This window comes from Toxotes jaculatrix, chromosome 6, assembly GCF_017976425.1.
Source record: "Toxotes jaculatrix isolate fToxJac2 chromosome 6, fToxJac2.pri, whole genome shotgun sequence".
Lineage (NCBI taxonomy): Eukaryota > Metazoa > Chordata > Actinopteri > Toxotidae > Toxotes > Toxotes jaculatrix.
In genome coordinates this window covers 23,103,482-23,126,803 of record NC_054399.1, presented here as the reverse complement: position 1 = coordinate 23,126,803, position 23,322 = coordinate 23,103,482, and the positions used below count along the sequence as shown (strand labels likewise).

At 41.0% G+C, this 23,322-nt stretch overlaps 2 protein-coding genes across 2 annotated transcripts in view; one reads left to right on the top strand and one right to left on the bottom strand.

The window, feature by feature from the left end:
- The window catches only part of zc3h3 (zinc finger CCCH-type containing 3), a 48,428-nt gene extending 41,406 nt beyond the window's left edge, over positions 1-7,022 (bottom strand). The window contains exons 1-3 of the mRNA XM_041041110.1: positions 6,964-7,022; positions 4,964-6,410; positions 4,527-4,699 (exon numbers count right to left, since the gene is read on the bottom strand). Coding sequence (XP_040897044.1) covers positions 4,527-4,699; positions 4,964-6,410; positions 6,964-7,009 — 1,666 coding nt within the window. The 5' untranslated portion in view covers positions 7,010-7,022. The remainder of the gene's footprint in view (positions 1-4,526; positions 4,700-4,963; positions 6,411-6,963) is intronic.
- A 757-nt stretch (positions 7,023-7,779) lies between these two features.
- On the top strand, positions 7,780-15,909 carry cyldl (cylindromatosis (turban tumor syndrome), like). The gene is made up of 15 exons (XM_041040827.1): positions 7,780-8,073; positions 8,311-8,773; positions 9,834-10,097; positions 10,597-10,675; positions 10,761-10,936; positions 11,196-11,361; positions 11,916-12,057; positions 12,896-13,006; positions 13,096-13,187; positions 13,282-13,345; positions 13,486-13,618; positions 14,075-14,183; positions 14,270-14,388; positions 14,561-14,774; positions 14,859-15,909. Exons 2-15 carry the CDS (start codon positions 8,342-8,344, stop codon positions 15,041-15,043), a joined length of 2,286 nt encoding a protein of 761 aa, XP_040896761.1. The 5' UTR covers positions 7,780-8,073; positions 8,311-8,341; the 3' UTR covers positions 15,044-15,909.
- The last annotated feature ends 7,413 nt before the right edge of the window (positions 15,910-23,322 follow it).

Below are 23,322 nucleotides of genomic sequence, written 5' to 3'. Positions count from 1 at the left end.
CACAAGGGTTTCAATTTTCAGACTGTGTTGAAACTGTGTTAAAGAGGCGATGATTCCACTGCACGATCATTTTTGGAGGATGTAGTCTGTGGCGTTGTTGAACTGCGTTGCGTTATGTTGGCAGGTGTCCCTATTATTTTGTCCACACCATTTAAATCAATGAGGGTGGGCTAAATGGCAGACGCATCTCTTTGAATAATGCAACACTGCACCACAAACTTCCTTTCATGTTTAATACTGTCATGCGCTCATCTTGCCTGAATTTCATAAACCAATCAAATGACTAAGACTGGCTCTAAACAACATTAAGAGTCGCCATGTTTTACATTAATCACTGAAGGCATATTTGCTGATTCACTTCATGAGGAAGTTTGATTCACTTCGATAAAAATGGCTCTGAGCTTCTCAAATGATTACACTGCACAGTACAGCCTATGATCATTAAGAGTATTCCATCTGTGTGTGCATATGTCTGTGCATACAGTAGGGTGTACATACATACCACTAGAGAACATGGAAAATGTCAGTGAGAGCAGGGCCTCGATGCAAAGCAGCACATGTGATTTATGGGTGAAATAAATGGGATCACTGTAGGAGCAGTAACAGGATCCCTGACAGGGGGGGGGGGGTGAGGAGGGAGGATTCTTTTGTGGTAGTAATGGGATCCGTGGTGTTGGCGGGTGGAGGGGGGCAGCATGTTGGTAAGCTGATGCTGAGAGAGCAAAGGTGGCAGCACTGCCACCATCAGAGAGCCACTCCTGCTACAACACACAAACAGGTCAACAATCTGACCCCAGTCTGTGCGATTGGCCATTTTATGATTTACACAAACAGAAGTACAACTGGGGTGTAAGTAACGTACACATCAAAGTCCAACTGCTAATTTAGAGAAATAAGAGAGCGTTGTTCAGACTGAAAATAGAGTACAAGACCACAGGTTTAAACACCATAAGACAGGACTTTACAACTCCAGAAAGGTATCACAGCAGCAATCATTTTATTCCCTGTCTGGACAGTTGCAAGGTTAAAGTTAAATTACACTATTAAGTTTACAGTACAGTTAAGTACTCTCACTGGAATTTGCACTTATATTTGACTGATAGAAATATTTGATTGCACAGTCATGGATGGACCAGTATCAACCTGGAGTCAGCAAGAAAGCAAATGAGTGTATTTCCTAAAATATCGAGCTTTTCTGGACAAATCTCTCCGGCTGCCTAAAGCTACATGTTGCAAAGCCAGATCTCTGCACTGACAGCGGTGAGTAAAATGTTATATACTGGTAGAAATATGAGAAAAACAAGAAAAATAACAGACCCAAGTTGTAAAAATAATAACATTTCCATAAACTCTCCCTATAAATAAATACTTTAACACATGCTGTAAAACATTACCTCAAGGTAACATACAATATAGCCCTGTATATGGTGCCCACTCTAATGCCTCAGTCCAGTGGACTGTAGAGTGTTTCTCATAAATCTCCAATGTACTACCTTTTTCCTATTCAAGTGTCTTTTGAAAACGTGCAGTTATCAGTCAGCGTCGAGCTGAAACGAGTGGACAACTAATCAATCAGCTGCTCAACAGAAAATTAATCTGCAGCTTTTTGGATAAATGACTGATCTTCATTGTCAGAGCAACAATACCAATCATTTCTTAATTACAATTTATTGGATGTGAGGATTGGCTGCTTCTCTTTCTCTTATGTGACAGTAAACTGAATCTTTGGGTTTTGAACTGAAACTAAAAAAAAAATAGGACATCTACAGACATCACCCTGAGATTTGAAAAAAAAATGTAAAAATCAGTTTTCACCACTTCCTGATATTTTATAGACCAAGGAATTGAAAAAACAATCAATAGTGGGAAGAACGGTTGCAGCCCTAGATCCTAATTATTCTGTAATGTGCTTAATCCCAAGATTTATTACTTTACACACTGTGATGTTTCATTATCTTGTAAAAACAGATGTTTTGTGTGCTGATTTGTTGTTGTTAATTAAACATTAGCTCCGCACACTGTATTTTTAGAAAGTTTCAATTCAGAAAGTCTGCTTAACTGAGTTTATGGTACAGTTCAGACCTAAAATGAGATGATACAGAAAATGTCTGCAGTCTGCAAAGTGATATATAGTGCTGGGCTTAAAAAAAAGTCACAGGGAATATTAGCAGAGCAGTGAAGACGGCTACAGAGAGGAAAACGACTGAGCGAGACTGGATGAGAGATGGTGAGGGAGGAAAGAAAGCAGAGTGAGATAGAGACCTAAAACGCTCCAGAAGCCTGTCACATGGGGCCTGAAGCCGCTCGGCTCAGCACTCTTCCTCTCTGTGTTCTGTCCGTTCCTGACATTTATCTGCTTTATTAGATTATCTGGGCTACATGGCTGTCTCCAAGCGCATGCAAGCACACACACACACACACACACACACATACATATATATATATATATATATATAGATATATACATACACACACCTCTTGATTCATTACAGCTTTAACTGCTTACTTAGGTTTATGCCCTCTTTAAATTAAACCGCAGATAACCGAGCACCTCAGAAAGCGCTCACCCTCTAACGTGAAGTGGGGAGGCTGAAGCTGCTCATTGGGGAGGAAATTAAGAAACATTGTTTGCGAGTGTATTATCATGCATGTGTGAGTGGTCGTAAGGTTGGTTTTTAACGGGCTCATCTATAGGGACTCTCCTTCCCATCATTAGTAATTCAATTTGCTCTTTATTAGCAGCTCTTATCAGAGGCACAGACGGCTACAAGCAGCTTTCCTCACTCCATCTTCCTCTGCTCTCACCCCTGCTCCACCTTGCCTGTGTCCCTGATTCTGAATCCACATCTTTAATTAAAGATGCAAGTGTTCCTGCAGTAGGCCGTTCAGGTTCTCCACAAAACATAAAAAAGCATGGAGGAATGATGAAGAGGAAGGGAAAAGGAAAAGGATGTAGGAGGTGTAAGAAAGGATGCTGAAAGTTAAAGAATCAGAAAAAGAGAAGCGGACTGATAGACGCAGAGCCATGGGGACGAATAAACCCTAATGTTAATAGTGATGGCTTTTCTAATGTCTTCTGACTCCATTGAGTATGGGAGATTACACCAAGATGGGCATGAGGCGTGTAGGGTACACACAGAATGACCGGAGGGTTGGAGGGGCAAGTGCAGGGGGGAGGGGGAGTGAGAGGGAGAGAGAGGGAGGGGGGGCTGTAAAAACAATGATTGCTTTCCATCAGGTTAGGCCTATATTCTACAGTTCGTTAAAACAATCCAATTTGCAAAAGGATAATTATGCATTAGCTCCTTTTTATCTACTGGAGGGAGAGCGGTGCCAGGGCTTGATAGCAGTGTCGCTGCCTGCCTCCACCTCTGCAAATTACCCGCTATCGGCACTTGTTCGCCATCACGGTTGAATTGGGCAATCAATTAACCTCCCCCCTCCTCTTATAGCCCGTGTGTACTCCTCTCCTGTGACAGCCAGCAACACAAAGCCCCTACAAGGAAGACATGGGTGTGAGCTGCTGCCCTCTACTGGAGACCTTCGTAATAGTTACTGTCAGTTACAGCTGACGGGCCAATTACTTAGAGGATTTGTCCAAAAGTAAATTATACTCAGAGGAGTCAGGACACTAAATTGCTTTTTGAATGTGCTGTCACTTTACACAACTGTCTTAAAATGCAACACACAAAGGCAGCGCAGAAGCTACTAACTGAAAAATCTTGAAATTGAGTAAGAATGGAACTGAAAACACTTCTTACCTCTGTCAGAACACTTACTACATGATTTCCCTTTTTTTTCTCCATTTCCCACAAAAGTAAAAATATTTTTTTTGTTTTAACCGCAAAAATAGCAAACAACAGAAGTAAGAGTAAAACCCAAACTACATAAGAAAGCATGTAGTTAACTGCAGTCAGAGAACACTAGAGCACAGCTCATGTAGAACTGACACAGCCACTGAAGAGAGATATGAAAAAAAGCAAAGCAAATCACTAAAATCAGGATGAAAGAAAGCAACAGAAACGCAGAGGAACAGTGGTGAAAACTTAAACTGGAGATTCTCTGAGTGGATATTATTAAGAATCTGAAATTAACACACGATCAGGACAAGCATTTTGCTCAGAAGACTGATGTGCTCGACCCGAAAACCCCATGATGGCAGAATAAGTTGATACAACAAACTGAGGCCGCAGAAGAATATAAGAGGAGGGATGCTGAGTGAGATGTTGCAAGCAAGGACATGTGTTTTCTTTTGTTTTTAAGGGACAACAAACAGATAAACCAAAGTGGATGTGAGAATCAGGTTTGGTGAGCTTTGGAGGAGATGTAAATAACAACATACAAAAGTTTAAGCGTTTTGACAATGCAGAAAATCACAGAAAGTTCAGACCTGCAAAAGTTTTTGGTTGGCGACGGAAAACTTAAGACAGAAAAGCTGTGTATAACAACTGGCCTTAATGAAACTGAGCAGAACAGATCTAAACAGCAATAATCTTGTGCTATAGTTTCTAGTGTGTGTTCCTTACTTGTCCTTGACAGGGTGGGGGAGAGCCGCCTCAACTTGTGTCTGCCAAAAGACACAAGCTCCCTGGAGGGTGTCCTCTTAACTCCCATGGGAGTCCTAGTTGAGGTGTATGTTCGGCCCCGTGGGGAGTACTTTACTGCTGACGGGCTGCTCCCCTTCTCTGACCCGCCTCCACTGTGGTCCCAGTGCAGAGGGCAAAAAGAGTACAGTGTGATCAGCAAGACACTAGAGGTTATTATTAACCAAATTATGACAAGAAAAATCAATGCAAATAATGTACAGTAATGTAACAGTCAACATGAACAAGGAAACATAAATATGTAAGGCCATACTTTGCTGCCACCTTCTGGCAAACGAAAGTTCTGCTAAAATAACATAATTACAGAAAGAAACCTCGAAGAAAGTAAATTTGATCATGTGCATGTTTCCATCATATACCTGTTAGCAGACTTCCTAATGATTTTCATCCTGCTGCGGAGTTTGTACCCAGCAGGGGAGGAGGATGGGAAGGAGACACGTTGAGGTAGAGATGGGGAAACAACTCCTTTCACTCCTTTGTTGCTTTTTTCTGAAGTCCAGTGGAAGGCAGACCTACGACGAGCCACTGCTACCCCTGCTGTTGCCACTCCAGTGGTATTCTGGCCCCCAGCTTTCCAGCGATAACGGCTACTGAGTGAAGAACTGGCTGCCTTTTTTATTTTAGCAGAGGGAGTGGAGGGTGATCTGAGTTTCTTGGTGGTCTCTCCCTTCTCTAGAGCTCTCTGAGCAAGACTCAGGGTTTTGGGCGACAGTGGTTTTCGAGACATCTTGGCTTGGGCTCCAGCAGAGGAGGAGACCCATTTGTATTTGGAGGTCTTGGGTGCGACAGTGACTGGGCTAAGCTTTCGGGGTAACTTCTTAGCAGGGGTTCTCTTACTTATTGTGAAGGAGGGGGAGCTCCCACTGGCTACTTCAGCTTTTGAAACTGACGTTGGGGCAACAGTCACAGTTTTTGCTGTTTGTAAAGAAATGGAGCTACCTTGTCTGGACTCAACACCTCCCACACTCTGGCTCTTTACCCAAGTGAACTTGGATTTTTTCAAAAAAGACTGATTGACTTGGGCCTGGCTGCTCTGAGATTGGAGGGAAGGTTGTTTTGCTTCCTTAGACAGCGCAGAGAGATGTAATGTGGCATTACCAGTCGTAGGAATTGCTGGAGTCTGTTTAGTCACAGTGCTTGTTTTGCTGGTCAGGGAAGGTTTGATCTGTACTTTAGAGGTGCTCTGCAAACTGGCTGAGGTCTTGGTCTTGACTGAAGAAGGCACTTCTGAAGAACCACTGTCTATCTTTCTTGGAAGTACAACGTACCTACTGTCAGCCTTCTGCTGAAAGCCAGTGCCTGTTGAGATTGAACCTCCTTTTCCATCTTGGTGCTGAGACACCGCTGGCCCTTCACCTCTTTTATGAAGAACGTCTGTGGATGGTCCCTTTGCTGTACCTTCCCTAATCCCTGTGATCCTGCTGACATGTCCCTCTTTCTTCTGTTGAGCAGTCCCTGATGATAAAGCAGCAGTTTTGGTTCTAACACTTTCCTCCCCTCTGCTGTGGCTGGGCAGTGAGATGCTGTGAGATACAGGTTGGGAACTAGACTGATCCACAGAGGACGAGGAGGCAGAAGCTGAGTGATGTCCAAATGAGGACTGAGGGTTCTTGTTTCTCAGTGAGTACGTTTTCCTCCAACTTTCATGGGTGTGAGGAGCATACAGCGTCCCTCTGGAGCTGTGAGGATGGACGACAGTTGTGCTGTGGCCTCTGCCTCTCGCAGAGATTGGAGCGTCTAGATGCCTCTGCTCAGCTCTTGTAAATGGTGCGTCACCATGGACACTCTTGTGCTTGTTGATGAGATCTGGGAGTTTAAAATGGGTGTGAATTAGTTGTTACTCACTTGCACATTGATAAACAATAATAGGAAAACGTAAAGCATTTTAATGGGTCTGTTCACTGAGAAACATTAGATTTAACGTTGTCACATCAAATGTAAATGAAAGTTGCTGAGTGAGATGTTAGAAGCAAGGACATTCAGCATCACTGTCATCGACAATCTGATCAATGATATATAAAAGAATCAGAATCAGAGAAAAGTAACGCATATGACATGATATGAAAAAACTTGAAAACGATCAACCGTTTACTGGCAGCTAACCGTTTGCTGTATAAATAACCAGTTACCCGCTTCTAACAGAAATTAGACACAGGTATATTAGCTAGCTGCCTCTACAAATGATATCCTATGTTATGATGGTATGTCTATTTTTAGACGGGTGAGTAACGTTAACGGTTGGTTTGAAGACGGAGGAAAAGCTAACGGTTAACGTTCGTTTGTAAACGCCAGACAGGGCGGGCCGCACTCAACGGCTTGCTACTCATACAACTGTCGACATTTACGAACCAAGACCTACTCTGAAGAAGTTCAATTTGCCTCTTCAGTGCTTCTTTCTCCTCCATGTTGACGCCTGAACTCTCATCAAACAGGGACTTAGACAGGCGCTTGCGGATGACGATTTTTGTACTGTCCAATCAGAGTACAGCATACGCAGCGGAGTTACCCTAAGTATTAAATCCTTGGGTGAAATATGCCCGCGCTTTTGTCTTACAGGGTGGACTTTCCTTACGGAGACGATTGTGGTACACACAAAAGGTGCAATAATACATTTTTTTAATTCAATATTTGATAAATACGATATACGCTAATTTAATGAGGAGGGCACCTAATTAAAAAAAAAAATACTGCCATTTAGAATAAAATTCCTAAAATTCCCACATCCTCCTAAACGTAAGGAAATGCATTTTAAGTGTTAATAAAATTTAGCCTTCACGCGAATTCATCAGAACGAGATTTAAATGTTTTAAATTTGATGCAGATAATCCAAAGCGCCTACATTTTAATCACCCATGCAGCACAAATGTGGATACAATGGGACAGCTGTTTAATGCTTGTGACACAATCCAAACCATGTGGAAGTTCTTGCATGACTGGAACGAAGGACTCGAGACTTTGTAACAAAGATTTAAAGACAGCTCTGGTTTCAGCTGTTACAGAACGAAGATGCAAAGGTAGAAAACAGCGAACCACTAGTTCAAAGTGTACGTGCTATATAACCAGATTTAAACTCAGCACCATGTGACTACGCCTGCTTTTCAACAGAATAAAGTTTAAGTACTAATCCGGTAAAGCCGGAGGTTGCCTGTAAGACCACACGGAGGGTCTACTTTACTCCTTTCATATAGCACGACTTGCTGAAGCCTGTCAAGTGATTTGAGAACGGCTGAAACTATTCGGTCAAAACATTAATGAGCTCTGTCGGACAAAAACATGGTTGTTTAACTGGGTTACAAACTTGTACGAACTTAGCTGCGAAGTGAAACTCTGAGCGGAGGGGAGTGAAACGACAAATGACGCCGCTCTGAAATGAAATGAAAGGGGAAGTGAAACTTACTGGTTGGACATAAATCAAGAGGAGCCGAGGAATAAACAGAAAGCAAACTTTAAAGTCGCTGAATAAGTGAAGGTAACGTAAACTAAGGCTAAGTTTGTTAAAAAGGAAAAAAATGATTGTTTGAGAAAGTAAGGAATAAAAAAATCTTAGCTAACCCACACTGAAGTTGTTTAGTGTTACCTGTGATTTCAGTTTGATGTTGAACAGTGTTCATTAACGTCGCCAGCAAAATAATCTAGTGAAAGGCGTATTGTTGTTATATTAACACCTGTGTATACATACTGTGTGTGTGTGTGTGTTTCTGTACAGTAACCTGCTACATCTCCTGGCACTCAGCAACATGACATCAACAGACAACAACCTTTACTTCATCGTAACAGAAAAGCCAGAATATTTTAGACACATCAGTTCTGGCAGCATATGTTACATCCGTGAATCCACCTACAGAAGACACAGCCCTGCTTCAAAGTTGCCAGTCATCCCCTTGGGCTCACATAATGTATTAGATTATACGATAAACTTGAGTTGCATGAAGCAGCTGAGTGCAGAGGAAGCCAAGCTGCTGATAGCCCTGCCTGAGGACGCAGACAGGCTGAAGTGGTTCAAAGAGGGAACTGCTCTCCGAACAGCACTAGGACTCACTATCGGCACTTTAGTTACCGTAGAGGAAAGAGGACAGGAGTTGAGAGGCACCATCCGCTACATTGGAAGCCTGACAAAACCATCTGCTTCAAATCCTGCACCGGGAACATTCTTTGGGATTGAGCTGCAGGTCAGGACTGTGAAGTGTTAGTTCAAGACAAAAAACAAAAAAAATATTTTGTATCTTTCCCTTACTTTTATCTGCCCATGCATATGCAGTTATTTTGGCTCCATTTCGCTTTAAATATGCTTCTCTGAGATTTATATTTCCAACTTTATGGAGGGGGATGGAATTGTGTTTGTGGTGTTCACAGAATTAAAAACATTTAGTTTAATATGGTGTTTTGCACCTTCAATTATGCTTGAAAAAGCATCTATTTTTTTCTGTGCTGTGAACTACATGTCCAGACTTTCTCCGATTGCATGTTTTTGCTTTCTGTTTTTTTACACACAAACTACCTCTATAAGTAATAACGTGTATTCCAGAGGCCATGAACAATTTTCATTGGGACTCCTTTTTACATATGTTAATTTTACAGAACACCCAGACAATACTGCATTAATTTGGGCTGCAAAACACCACATTTTTCAGATCTATGAGAGCTACAAAGAAATTTCCATTCACCTCCATTTTATGGTGTGAGTGTGGAGGCAGAATCTGAGAGACAGATACCTCAGAGGGTCAGAAAATGAAACTCAGTTGGTCTGGCTGCTGTATTGCTGTGCGGTAGTTTATTGCAGATTATCAGATACATATGTAAAAATAAACAGCAGTGCAGCTTTGCAAAATATATGTTGTAAATGCAGTGATTTAGGAAAATGAACGGTAATGAATAGTTTACTTTTCAAATTGAAAATGTCCCACTTAGTACACAATGTGCTCACAACACTTGTTTATGTCTTAATATTTTAACAAGTACGTATTGGTCAATGCTTTTTTTTTTTTTAAACATAAGGGTTTTTTTTTTACACTCTAAAATTTTTAAATCAGTATCAGCCTCAAAAAAATTCGGTATTATTCAGGCAATAAATGGAGCCATAAGTATCTGCATGACTAGTATCACTAGAGATAAAAAAAAAGACTTTAGGTATATGCCTTTTCATCTTTAACAATAAAATGTACAGATTCAATTTCTAGTAGAATGGAACTGAGAGAAACTGACAGGGACTATGCTTCTCTCCACCTCCAGGGAGCAGACAGGGGCAAGGGGAATACCGATGGGATGTACAAGTATGAATTCCTCTTCACCTGTTCAGAAGATTGTGGCATTTTTGCCCCATTCTCCACAGTCAGGCCTTTGGTTCCCAGTTCCTTGTCACCCTCTCCACAGCTACAAGGAGAGGAGCTGTGCTTAGGGGACAGTGTCACTTACTTCACCAGTGATAAATGTTGCCATGGATTGGTGGTGGGTGCGCAGGAAAAGGACGGAAAACGTTTTGTTCAGATCTTAACAGTAAGTAATATTTCAGTTTTTTAGTTTATCTACACTAATAATAAAATGCAGTGCTTGCTCTTTCAGATAATGTTTCCATGGTGTGCTGCTCCTCTGGTGAATAAACTGAACCAGATATGCTGACTAATTCCTTTAATGTGACCAGTTGTCTTAGATTTGAATTGATAAAATTTACCTGATTTTTTTTTATTTTCTATTGTGAATAACATTAAAAATGTCTTAGAATAGAAGTTAATGAAATTAGCAACCATCCTGTCATTGTCAGAACAGCCTCTTCTGTGAATTTGATTATAATGATCTTTCAAGCTGCTGTTTGTTTTTTATTTTTCATATCTACACATACTGTAAGCTTGTTTGGCCATCGGACACCATGCTATCACACTTTGTATGCTCCTGCACATCCATGAGCTCTCTGATAAAACAAAACCTTCAGATTTAAAACAAATTTGCCACTTCCTTTGACACAACATTTATAACTTTTCTCTGTTGGTGTTTCTAGGACACAGATGAGCACGTAAACACAGGAGGGGAAGTTATGGTTCCACTAGAGTGTGTCGCGAAGGGAGTGGTACCTGCAGGTTTGAGCAACTGTTTACATGATGAAGTGTGAGGCTATTTCTCATATTAGTGATAAAACAGACCCAAATATATTCCTCACTATAGAGCCGGAGAGCATGAACTTTGATACACCGCCAGTGGAACACAGTGAAGATCTGTACATGGGTCTGAGTCTGAACTCTGTGGTAGAGGTGACCTTGGCTGCAGGCAATTCGTATGGAATCATCCGCTGGATCGGCACTTTGACTGATCAAGGGAACATCATGGCTGGACTAGAGCTGGTAATCTTTATACTGAGTTATGTTACTGTGCAGCTTCAAAACTAGCTGCCAGGCCACATTTTTTAATTCAAATGTCATGGAACTCATTTAGAAGTTTTAGGAATACTGGTTAGGTTTAGACAACCTAACCTTAACCTTAACCTTGGATTCAGTTTCAGAATTAGAATAATCTTTATCGTCATTGCAGAACACGAGTTGTACAGTACAACAAGATTTTGTTTCATCCATCAGTCACATCAGTCTGTATTTCTGTCTGCAGGATGAAGAAAGGGGAGTGAGTGATGGGACCTTTAAAAATGTGCGTTACTTTAGCTGTCCTCCAAAGAGAGCTCTGTTTGTGAAGCTGAGCTCCTGCCGCCCCGACTCACGCTTTCAGAGCATATCAGCCAATCACAATGAGAAGATGCCAGAAGAGGAAGACACAGGTTAGAACAGGATTGATCATCTGACGTCTAACTTCCCTCCTTTTGTTCTGGATTATTTGTTCTAATAGACAGTTTTAACTGTGGGAACACTCAGTGCCCTCTTGTGGACACAGTGGTCCTGATGGCAGCAGAGTGACAGATAATTTGGAGAAGTCTTTTGCATTGTTTACTGTCCACTTATGTGGAGGATATATTTTTTTAAAAAATGAAGAAATTAACAATCCTGCAATAGAAAATAAAGGCAGTTTCTGGTAAAGCATTTACCCTTTTTCCAATCCTTATTAAAAAAAACAATAGGAGTGAGATGTTAGTAAAAAAAGAAAAATTTACATTTATATATTGTATTTTGAATGCTTTGCTACATATATAAATTACACAAAATAGTATCTCACATAAAGCTGAATGCTGCATTTACCAGCTGGTCCAGCAGCTGGAGGCAACACTGCATCAGAAATTATCACCAGCTGGACCTGCCTGTTGTGTAATGTGTTATTGCTTTGACGTGTTTACATACATAATAATTTATGTGTGTGTTTGTGTGTGTGTTACAACAGAGAGAGAGACTGAGCACGGTGCAGGGAAGCTGGAGACTGTTCCTCCCATCAGCACTGAGCAGGTGAAGCAGATTCTGACTGGACGGATGAAGGGGATCCAAGGCCACTGCAACTCTTGCTACATGGATGCTGCCCTCTTCAGGTCAGGATGATGAACACATAATGATAAATATGTGTTTTAAGGTGTCTGTGAATGTTCTCATTCATCCAGGTCATAGTTCTCTCTTTGAAAATTGAATCGAAGGCAACTGGACATATGTTTGTCTGGGAAGACGTTTCGCCTCTTATCCAAGGGGCTTCATCAGTTCATACGCATCGGTCTATCTAGTCCGCACTAGTCTGACTAGTCCGCACTAGTCCGCACTAGTCCGCACTAGTCTGACTCTGACGTCAGACTAGTGCGGACTAGATAGACCGATGCGTATGAACTGATGAAGCCCCTTGGATAAGAGGCGAAACGTCTTCCCAGACAAACATATGTCCAGTTGCCTTCGATTCAATTTTCAAAGAGAGTGTTTTAAGGTCTACGCTGAAATTTAGCAGGTTTAATCCCATTAACTCTATGAATCACAGGTAAATTACCTGATTGTAGAGCATTTTCTTGTGTCAGTGGTTTTTGGAATAATTTCCTACGTCCCAGGCAGCTGTTAATCATATTCACATCACCCATGTTACTGAGGCTGTATTTGCCTTTTAATCCTCTGAATTACAGTTTCTAACTACAGCTCACAAAGGCAAGTTTTTTTTTGGCCGTCAATTCCAAATTTTAAAAAGCTGAATGGACATGCTTTGAACACAATCCCAGGGTACAGGATTGTGTACTGCACTTCATCACCTTTCTCAAGCTGGTTTCATTTTTTTATAGAATCAAAACCGGCAGCTTTCATTGTAGATAACCAAGTGAAGCATTAGCTTTTTGTTTTGCTGTAATGTTGTGGTGTTTCATGTCAAACCTCTGTTTCATTTGTGTGTGTGTTCAGTTTGTTTTCCTGCTCCTCTGTGCTGGACTCTATGCTGTTTAAATCAACAGCACCTCAAGATGCCCCCATCCAGAGAACACTGCTTCATGACATTGTCAACCCCCTCCGCAGGTGATTTTATGGATTTTCCAAAACATTATTTTATTTATTTATTTATTTTATAAAAACACTACACGTTATGTTGTCTGTACTCCTTGCAGTAAAGGCTTTGTGGAAGGTCGGCACATCATGAAGCTCCGGCAGCAGCTGCAGAAACACGGTTACAGTCGCTCCTTCACCACGGAGGAGAAGGGTTAGTGTGACATGCAGAGCTGCTGGAAACAAACACATGATTTGTTTTTTTTTTTTGGTTTAAAGTGACTGTTGATGTGACTGTTGCCTTGTAGACCCAGAGGAGTTCCTTATTGTCATCATGCAGCATATTCTCGCCCTGGACCCTCTACTCAAACTGTAGGCTTACAACACCACTGAATACTTACATACTAACTTCCCACTGTAAAGCCGTAAGAGTATAATGAGCTGTTACGGCTCCATTATGGAACGGTCATGAACTACTTGTCCTCATGAACTACTTGTCCTCTGCCATTTAGTTCAGCTGGTGGCAAAGTGCAGGAGAGCTACTGCTATCAGATCTTCCTTGACCAGAACCACAGCCTGGTGCTGCCTACAGTCCAGCAGCTGCTAGAACATTCCTTCCACAGTGCAGGACTCAAACTGGCAGAGGTGAGACCCCCCTGGATTTCAGCTACACTCCTCATATACTGCACTTTTACTGATGCACCACTTTCATGTCATTCTTGCAAATAGTCTCTCACACCATGATGAGCAGTGACATGTATCTCCACTAACTTTTCATATGTATGCAAATTATTTTTTTATGGGCTGAACTAAAAGTAAATTAAATAACAAATGCTGCTGTGTATAATAATTTTCATGTCATTTCATTTCAATGTGTGGTTTTTGAGGCACTTTCCCATCTCCAGATAAAGGTGATCTATGAATCCAGTTACCATGAATTCCTTTTCCTTTAAATACCTATTAAGCACCAAACACTTTGCATTTTTGAAGCGGTAAAGAACAAACACTTTGAAATATATTATTGTTGGAACCAGTTTATTTTTTTGTGTTTTCTGTCTGTGCAGTGTTTATTGTTCTCATTTTGTTGTCGTATCACTGCAGGTGCCCTCCTGCCTCATCCTCCAGATGCCTCGCTTTGGAAAGAAATTCAAGATGTTTGAAAAAATCATTCCCTCTCTGGAGCTGGACATCACTGACCTCCTCTCTGAAGGTAAACAGACACATACACATGGTGCACACAGACTGACACACAAAAACACAAGTGAAGACAACTTGTGGTATGTGTGTGCATTTCAGGTCCTCAGCAGTGCGTACTCTGTGGAGGCCTGGCTGAGAAACAGTGCACCGACTGTTTTAAAGATCCCGTGTTCAGCCAGACGGGATTCAAAGTCTTCTGTAAGACATGCTTATCTCAGGTTTGTGTCATCGTCTCGACACCTGTGTGATTTTGTCTGTTAATTTTCAATATGATACAATCCACCTCACTTCACCAGCTCTGGCTATTATTAAGAGCTAGAATACAGGGAAGAAACAAACAAATATCTATTTAGAAAAGCTATAGCTCTTATTGTTTGTCTCTCTTTTCAGGTGCACTCTCATCCGCAGCGTCAGTCCCATCAGCCAACTGCTCTGGACATCCCCAAAGGTTACCTGGGTCGCAGCACACCTCACACCCTGAGCAGAGACAAACTGGAGCTGTTCGCTGTGCTCTGCATCGAGACGAGCCACTACGTGTCCTTCATCAAACACGGACCAAAGAGTGAGGACTGGATCTTCTTTGACAGCATGGCGGACAGACAAGGTGAGCAGTCTGTTTTTATGCATGGTTTCATCACATGCATCATTTATACAGATACTCTCTGGCTCAGTTGTTTGTTGTGTTCAGGAGAAAGAGATGGCTTCAACATCCCTGAGGTACATGCCTGCCCCGAGGTCGGCATGTACCTGGAAATGTCTCCCGCCGAGCTGGCCAGTCAGGTGCCTCGAGACATGAAGGGTGTGGCCAAGCGCCTCTTCTGCGATGCCTACATGTATCTGTATCAGAGCACCAGCATGTGTCTCTATCGCTGAGGGGGCACTTCACCACGCTGGAAACCCCCCTCAGCTTACTCATTGTCCTTTCAGCAATATCCTTTCACTTGATTGGTTTGTTTTTCTTTTATGAATGTGTGGAAGTGCACACATCAACAATTAAAACGTGGAGATTTATATAATTTTCTGTGTCGGTTCCGGGAAGGTTGATCAGGCTTGCATAATTCAGAAGAATATTGTTTTTTTTCACTTGTTTAGTATTGTAGGAAGAAAAAGTACAACAACATAGCTTAGGTAATTTTGCACTATAATCTAGAGACAAGACAATTGACAGTCACAGACATGCAGGATGTGTTGGCAGAGATAAAAAATGTTTTCTGTTAGTGTTTGATAATTGTCTTTAAACTTTTTATTTACAATTTTTATAATAAGAGTGAATAATTATTTCAGACAAAAAAAAATCCACCAAAGAAGCAGCGCGGTAATGACTTTAGTGTGGCATCTAATGAATGCCACTGCACAGAACTACTGTAAATATAATTGTTGTTAATTTGCTAAATAAGCTCAGTATTGTAGCTTAATGTTTTCTGACTAAACTAGACTTTAGGACGGTGACTGGATCAGTTACTTTATATATGTCAGCAAAATTTGTTTCTGTTCTCTGGAATTTCGAATATTTGATATTTGAGTTTCACCTCAGGAAGTGATTTGTTGCTCTTGGATATGAAAATGCTGTTTTGAATTTATCAGCATCCTGACTGATGTTTTTGGGACTAAATGTATGCAATATTATTCAAAGTTGGAAAAATTGCACTCGAATAGCTACTTAGGGCCGAGCCTTTTTCATATATATTGTATATTAATTGCAACTGGTTCAGGTGAATAAATACAAATGATTAAAGCAAGTCCTACATGTGTGTTTACTGAAAAAGCAGCTCACACATTCCTATGGCAAAAATGAAAAAGAATATTTGATGTTTTGATATAGAAAGTGTCCCCATTCCTTTATTTATCAGTTGCACCTGATCATCCAAAGTATGTAGTAATTTCTGTTACTCTGAAACTCATCATATCTTCTTTGTTGTCATTATATTTTTATGTAGGTATAAAACTGCAGTTTCCAAAAACTTGTTGTTGTTTTTGCGGTCCAAAAAATTAAGGAGAAGTTCCTTACATGATCACATGCTCCTGCAGCCATATTCAAAGTCCTAATTTAATCCCAGATGAAGACCTTAAGTGGAATGTCTGCAAGGAACCCCTGAATTTGAGTGTGTTTAATGAAGGTTGACTGTATGTGGTGCTCCCCGGGGATCCATTCATGGTCCTCTAATGTTTAGTCTATACTTTTGCACACACTGTGCTACCGTTAAATATGCTGTACTCATCCCTGTCCCCTGAAAGCCTGAGCCCAGTTAACGGTGAAGTGTATTAAAAACATAAATAAACAGGATGCCTCACAGTTTCCTGCAACTCGGTAATGACAGAGATTCTTTTTCTTGGTGCCTCAGCAGCAGGAAATATGCTCTCATTTAGCCTCTCACTCTGCCCACAGGTCACAAACCTTTGCTTTCATTGCTGTTTGTCATCTTGATTTCCAAAATGTTGTCATCAGCAGCATTACTAACACTACCTTTCATTACACAAAAAAACCTTAAGTTCCTCAGAGAGAGTGGTTTATGTTTTTATTCTGAAGAAAACTGTTGTAACTGCATCAACTTTCAAAATTCTTTGCTTAGATTTTTAATCTGATCACACGAGCCCACAGATTTCTGCTCTGGCTTTTGCATCTGGCTGATCAGATGTGAGCCAGACTGTCTAAAAGAAAGTTACGATGGTGTAAAACAAGTTATAGTCTAAAGAAATGGGATGGAGGACAAGTCAAGAAAAACTTGACTTTTTTTTTTCTGGAAATGAAATACAGGCTTCAATTTGTGTTGCTCTAGGCAAATTTGCATGCAATCGCACTGCCTCTAAATCTGCTTTGCATCAAGTCTGAACAGTCTCGGTATAGTTTGCCAGTAATAATTTCACAAAATGGCCAAAATGCCAAATGTGTTCTTTCTTAGCTGATCCCTCTCACACATTAAATTACAGTAACAGTAAACTTCTCATCACTTGTCCTTCAGCGTGTGCAAACTCAACTGACATGATGCTGGTCTGTGAGATTGTCTGAATCGTGACTGACCCTGTTAATGAAAAGACAGGAATGAAACATAGAACGGACAGGAAAAGAACTGTTCACAACACTTGTGAGGCTTACAGTCAGATTCATAACCTTGCTGGGATCTGAAATGTCTGTTATACTTAGGACACAACAAAACGCTGCTTTGGCGCCTTTGAAGTGTGCGTTGGTGTCATGTCAGCCTCAACTTCATCAGTGTAACACTGCATGTACTACAACTCTGTGTGATCTGAATGCACACAAGGCTTTCTTACATTAAAGTGCAAGAGTCTCCTCAGGTCTCACTTCTTCTGTCTCATCTTTTTTTCAAATGATGCCTCACTGGATATTTGTCTTCGTTCCGGTTGCTTTTGATCCTGCTGTCCACTGCGTTTCCTCTTTGTCTCGCTGTGATCAGCGCTGTGGATGACCTCTACGCTAGTTAGGAGTGCTGCGCTGTGCTCTGTGATGAGTCTGGTTCTTTTATATACCCAAGGGCACAGTTGGCGGCAGCGGGGGGAGCAGCCTTGAGTCTTAATACACGGCCCTGCAACTCAACAAAGCAACAAACCCTTTAATCCAACCTGCTCAGCATTTTCAAGCATATTCATCATTATGCAAAAAAACAATCCAGATACTGCGTGTGTGTTTACATAAAGAGGGAGCATTGTGCTTGATCAGTGTACCAGTTGAACTACGGGTGGGTTTGTTGGAAGAAGATAATGTCTGCATAATAAAACACACCGAGCCCAAAGCAGCAGACCTTTTCCACATCACAGTCAACGTGACATTTCTAGACTCGCTGAATGTGCAGAAATTCTGGAGTTGTGCTGTCACTCACACATGTTGTTTAGATGTCCCACTTATCTAAACCAACATGCTTTGCAAAAGGAAACTGAAAACAATAAGAACAACAACATCAAAACAAAGAAAATGATGAAATTAATTAAAAATCACATCTCAGCTCATGTTGTTGGACAAAGGACCGAGTGAGGATTGGTCTCTGGTTCCATGCAGTCATGATAAGGATTTCAATTTTGTCAGATTTTAACTGAGGAACATTTGCAAAAATCCAATTTTAAATCCTCTCCTTTTGTATAGATCAGTTCCCATATCACAAGCTAGAGTTCAATACAATAAATGGATGATAAAAACTAAAAGCAGAGGTGCTCAAAGCCACATCGTTACCATTTATATTTACACACGTTATCTCCCATCAATGAAATGAGGAATCACTGTCAGAATATATATATATATACATATAGCAATGACAGTAACACTGTCTGGCTGAGGAAGAAAAAGGACAATATATATATGAACACATCCACTCATGTATGACATAAGCTGTTCATGTTGTCATCCACAGGAAGCACGGACTCATTCCCTCTCTGATCTGAAGAATGATAGAATCCAGCTCTAATACACTGTGTTTACTGGTTATCTGTTTTGGATCTGAGCACATCCATCCTCCTGTGCACAGTCAGGAAGCTTCCAGCAGGACGGGGAACAAATTTCATCGGTCTTGATGGACTGGAAGACGCTGTGACGTCTTTCAGCTGATCCTGTCACCCACACCGATTCAGATAAATCAGTCCAGATCTGGGTTTGATTTCGAAAAGAGACCCTGAGCTGTGCAGCACAAATGTTTCATTGGTTGAGCACAGTTTCAAGTTTCAAGACAACTTTCTCATTCTGTTTTATCCACTTTGTGGAGTCAGGGGGTTTCTGTCACTGTGGTTTATTTTTCATTGAGTTCATTGTGAATTTATTCATTTCTGACCTGAATTCGGACTCTTTATCATTTTTCACTCTCACCTATTTTCTATTTTTATTTCTGAATGGTTCTCTGTCTCTGTTCTTCTGCCTTTTTCCTTTCAATAAACCATTTGCATTAAAGGTCACACATGTATTAAAGCTTTAATGGACATTATCGTCCCTGAGTCCAGTTTTAATCAGTTCAGATTCATTAAAATAAATAAATAAATAAAAAATCTTCTCCCCAGAGAGGAATGGCTTTTATTACCTTCGGCCCCTGAGATTTAGGACTTTCACAGTCATATGCTCTTTCAATTACGTATCGGCATCAGCACTCATAAATATGTCATTAAAGCACACATGCTGGCCTAATACAATTGTCTTTACCAGGGTTTACGTGGCTTACATCTCCAGAGAAGGAAATGAATTTGCAGCAGTGTGGATGTGGTGATCTTTAGATATTATTTGAGATTTGTATGTCATCTGCACCTGTGGGACACTGATCTATATCCATCATGATGAGCACAGAAACTTCTACTGTCATGGGACATGTTCACAAAGGGGGGCAGCTGCCAGTGTTACATCTGCATAATTTAGCACAGGAAAGGTTAACTCCTTCTCATTTGCAGCTTCAGGATTTCTCCCAGAGTGGTTTATATTTCCATGTTCTCCTTTATACTTCAGCCAACAGCCCAGGACAGCTGAGACATGTGACGGGAGTGAAGCTGACACGTGAATGTGAAAGTGTGTGAAGTGAAAAATTAAAATGTGGTATAGGACATTGGCTGCATGAAGCCTGACAATGATAAATAATAATAATGCCTGTCATGTGTTGTCGTGTTTAGAGAGAAGCTGCCCAAGGGACTGCAGCTGATTTGTCCATCATAATAAACAGAGATAAGTTTACCCATAATGGGAACATGAGATGTGGCTTTTAGTGAGAAACCACTGATCGATCCCCCACAGGCTGCAGTTCCTTGATGCAACAGGCCGCCTTCATGTAGGCACTGCAGACGCTGATTTGCAGCCTTAATTTTGGCCCCTAAAGCTGCATTCATGTCTCCAAAGCAGAACCCCAGCCGCCTCAAACATCTCTTTGAATCTCTACAGTGCTGCATGAAAACAACTCTCATGAGTGATATGTGAGATCTGCTAAATGTCAGCTAGGAGACAGTCAGAGAGCATACACTGCAGAAGACTGCAGAAAAATCAAAATGTGCCATTTCTGTAATGTTTGGAAGTTTTTAGCCTCACAAGTGACGTGACTGTGGATGGCAGAGTCGGTCGGTCCATTTGTCCACCACTTTGGTCGCAATGACTATTGAACAGTCCATGACACTTGGTGCAGACACAAGAGGGTGATTCCTCCTGACTTTGGTGATCACCTGACTTTATCTCTGTCACCACCAACATCTTGACACAGATATTCAGAGATCCTAGAAGATCCTCTGACTTCAACTAGCGTCATCATCAGGTCAAAATTTAAATTTTTCAAATATTTCGGTTTATGATCAAATATGGCACATGCAAAACTAATAATCCTTAGCTGCACTTGCTAATTAGCATTAACATTAACATTAGCTCAGGTTCAGCTTCTCAGCGCTGTGAGTTTTGGTTAATAGGAGGTCATTGTCAATCATCAGTCCATCTAGTGATGTCTGCATTTGGGCCTTTTCCTTGTGGTCCTGGCCACAGCTGCCCCTTCATAACACAGTGTGAGAAACTCAGTGTCATTCACAGTTTGGGAGTCAAGAGGAAAAACATACAAAATGCTGTGTAAATGCCACATAGCTGTGATTTCTTCAAAAAGTATTTTTTTTTAATCATTGCCATTTTATCAGTGTTAATGGTCTTTATGGTCAAGTAGTTTCATTTTGATAGACCTTCTAGTCCTATACAGATAAAACTGTCCAGCGTTTCACAAGACTTGACATATGAGGGGGGAAAAAACATGATGCTAACCATCTTGCAGCTCCTAAGATTTGTCTTGTGACCTCCTTGGAGCTGCTATTCCCCAACACCAGGCTGAGATCCACCACCAAACATGACATGATGCATTAGAGATGTCTGCAGTCCTGAGCTTTCATGCACATCAACATATTGTGGTGTGCCTTTGAATGTGATGCTGCACCTTAAACAACAAATGATCTTAATGAATGGCAGCCGCCATAATGGAAAGAATGTGGACAGCGTTTATGTGCTTCAGAGGTAATGGTGATTAATGCGAGGCTTCGAGCGCTCAATTACAGGACATCATCAGAAAGGGAGGAAATGCACACGGTTCGACTCGTTCATCTGATTATACAGAGACCTCTGAAACTCTATAGCAACCGTCACCATAAAGAAAGCTTGATTCTTTGGGAGACGACATGTAAACACAAGAGATCAATGAGACCTCTCTAAAAGGCACAAGAGTCAGGCTTTGGATGAAGCTATAATTAGGAGCTAGCTATCCATCTCCAACCTGATATTCTCATTAAATCTTGTTTACAGGTCAGAGTGAACAGGAGCTGAAGGATTACTGTGCTGCAACACAGGAGCGACAAAGGTATCGGATTCACAGCAACAAGAGTCTGGTTTAAGAAAAGATTTGTTTAACTGAGTGATAGAATCATCACACACAGCAGAGATGTGTTCAGAGGTCTGAAACTAAGCTGTGGGCTCAGATGTAGCATATCATTTTAATTTTTTTGTTGGAATTAATTGGTTGAAATCAATTTAATTTAATTTAATTTAATCAATTCAATTTAAAATCAGTTTAAAAAAATAAAATAAAAATAATGTTTAAACAAAATAGTGAAGCTTTAGTGAAGGGCAGAATGTTCAGAGTAGCACTGAGCCATCTGGACCATGTTGAACTTTCATTAAAATGTTATACTTCCAAGGACCACAAACTCTGATGAGGATGAAGGTGTCTATGATTGAAGCGATGACGACCTGTTTGGAAATAAAACATAAATCATTGTTAAATAACTCCTCTGACCTGTTGTGCAGTGAGCTTCCAAAAAAGACTGAAGACAAGAGCTATGCTTTGGCTCTGACTCCTGCTCCCTGAACAAGGAGGAAGAACAACAAACATCTAAGTCTCAACTCTGTGAGAGTGATGGACACGCTCACTCACACTGATCACTGTCAGAGGTCGCTGCAGAGTCACTGACACAATGGAAACCTGGATATCTGCTATGAACAGCCCTTTTTACCTGAGAGGAACTACTATCTCTCACTAACATGTCACCCAGTATGTTACAATACATCACAATTTACATGTTTAGTAAACTGTAAACTGATCACAGAAAAACTAAACCACAAACTGCCAATCACAGAATAGTTACCATAATACAGGTAATGTTTGATCCTCACATGGTGAATATGATAAACACTGTACCTGCTTAGCCTCAGCAGCTGTGAGCATGCTGACATTAGTATTTCGCTGAAAGCACTGCTGTGCATGAGAATCACTTCACTGAGCAGAAAGGGACAGAGCATGGGCGACTTGATTATCAGCTTACAGATACTCAGCTGCATTATAAGCTGTTCATTTGTGTTTTCTCTGAGCTGTCCTCATCACTAGAGGACCTTGTTTACTGTAAACTACTGTTTTGTGCATGTGCTATAAACTGTGTCTGTATAAGTGAATCTAAAATAAACGTCTTAATAAAAGTCTTTTTGGTGGTTGTTTGGTTAAACCTGAAAACAGTGAGCCTTATGTTGAGCCTTATGTTGAGCCTTATGTTGAGCCTCATGCATGGAGGTTTAGTGGCTGACATCTTTCTTTTGAATCTGTTTACCTGCTTGTCAGTTTTCTGTGTTTGTCCTGACTTCTGACCTCGATCAGGACTAATGAGAAAAGAGAAAACAGACTTTTGATTCTGAAGGGTTCCTCTCAGTCAGCAGGGACTGACCCACTGCTGCTGCTGCCCTTGTCGGTCCTTGTAAAGATAATGCTGATCGTGTTTCTTTTTTAATGATGCTGTTGTTGTGAGAGCAGCTCCACTGTGTTTAGGGTTAGGGCTTTGAAGACACTGGTTGTCCTGTGTTTGGACAATACACAGAATAAAATAAAATCAAAAAAACCTTCCAGTGTAGCTGAGAAAAATGAAAAATGATTCTGACCTTTCATTTTCAAGATAAACTCCTGCCCTTCATTACAAAGACAGGAAAAGTGGACAGTGATGGCTGCTCAAAGCATGTGTGTTTCCTCCTCTGAGGCAGAGAAAAAAAACAACACTGACATTAATGCTCCAAAGAAAGTCAGAGCATTGCTGCACACCATTTGTTCTTTCTCTGTCAGTTTATTTTGTTCAGCCCTCTGTGTATAGAGAGTAGTTGTCTTTGTTCTACCTGTTACTCTGCACCTGTATTGTTTGCTGCGATAACTAACGTCCTCCTGTGTGACCTCCAG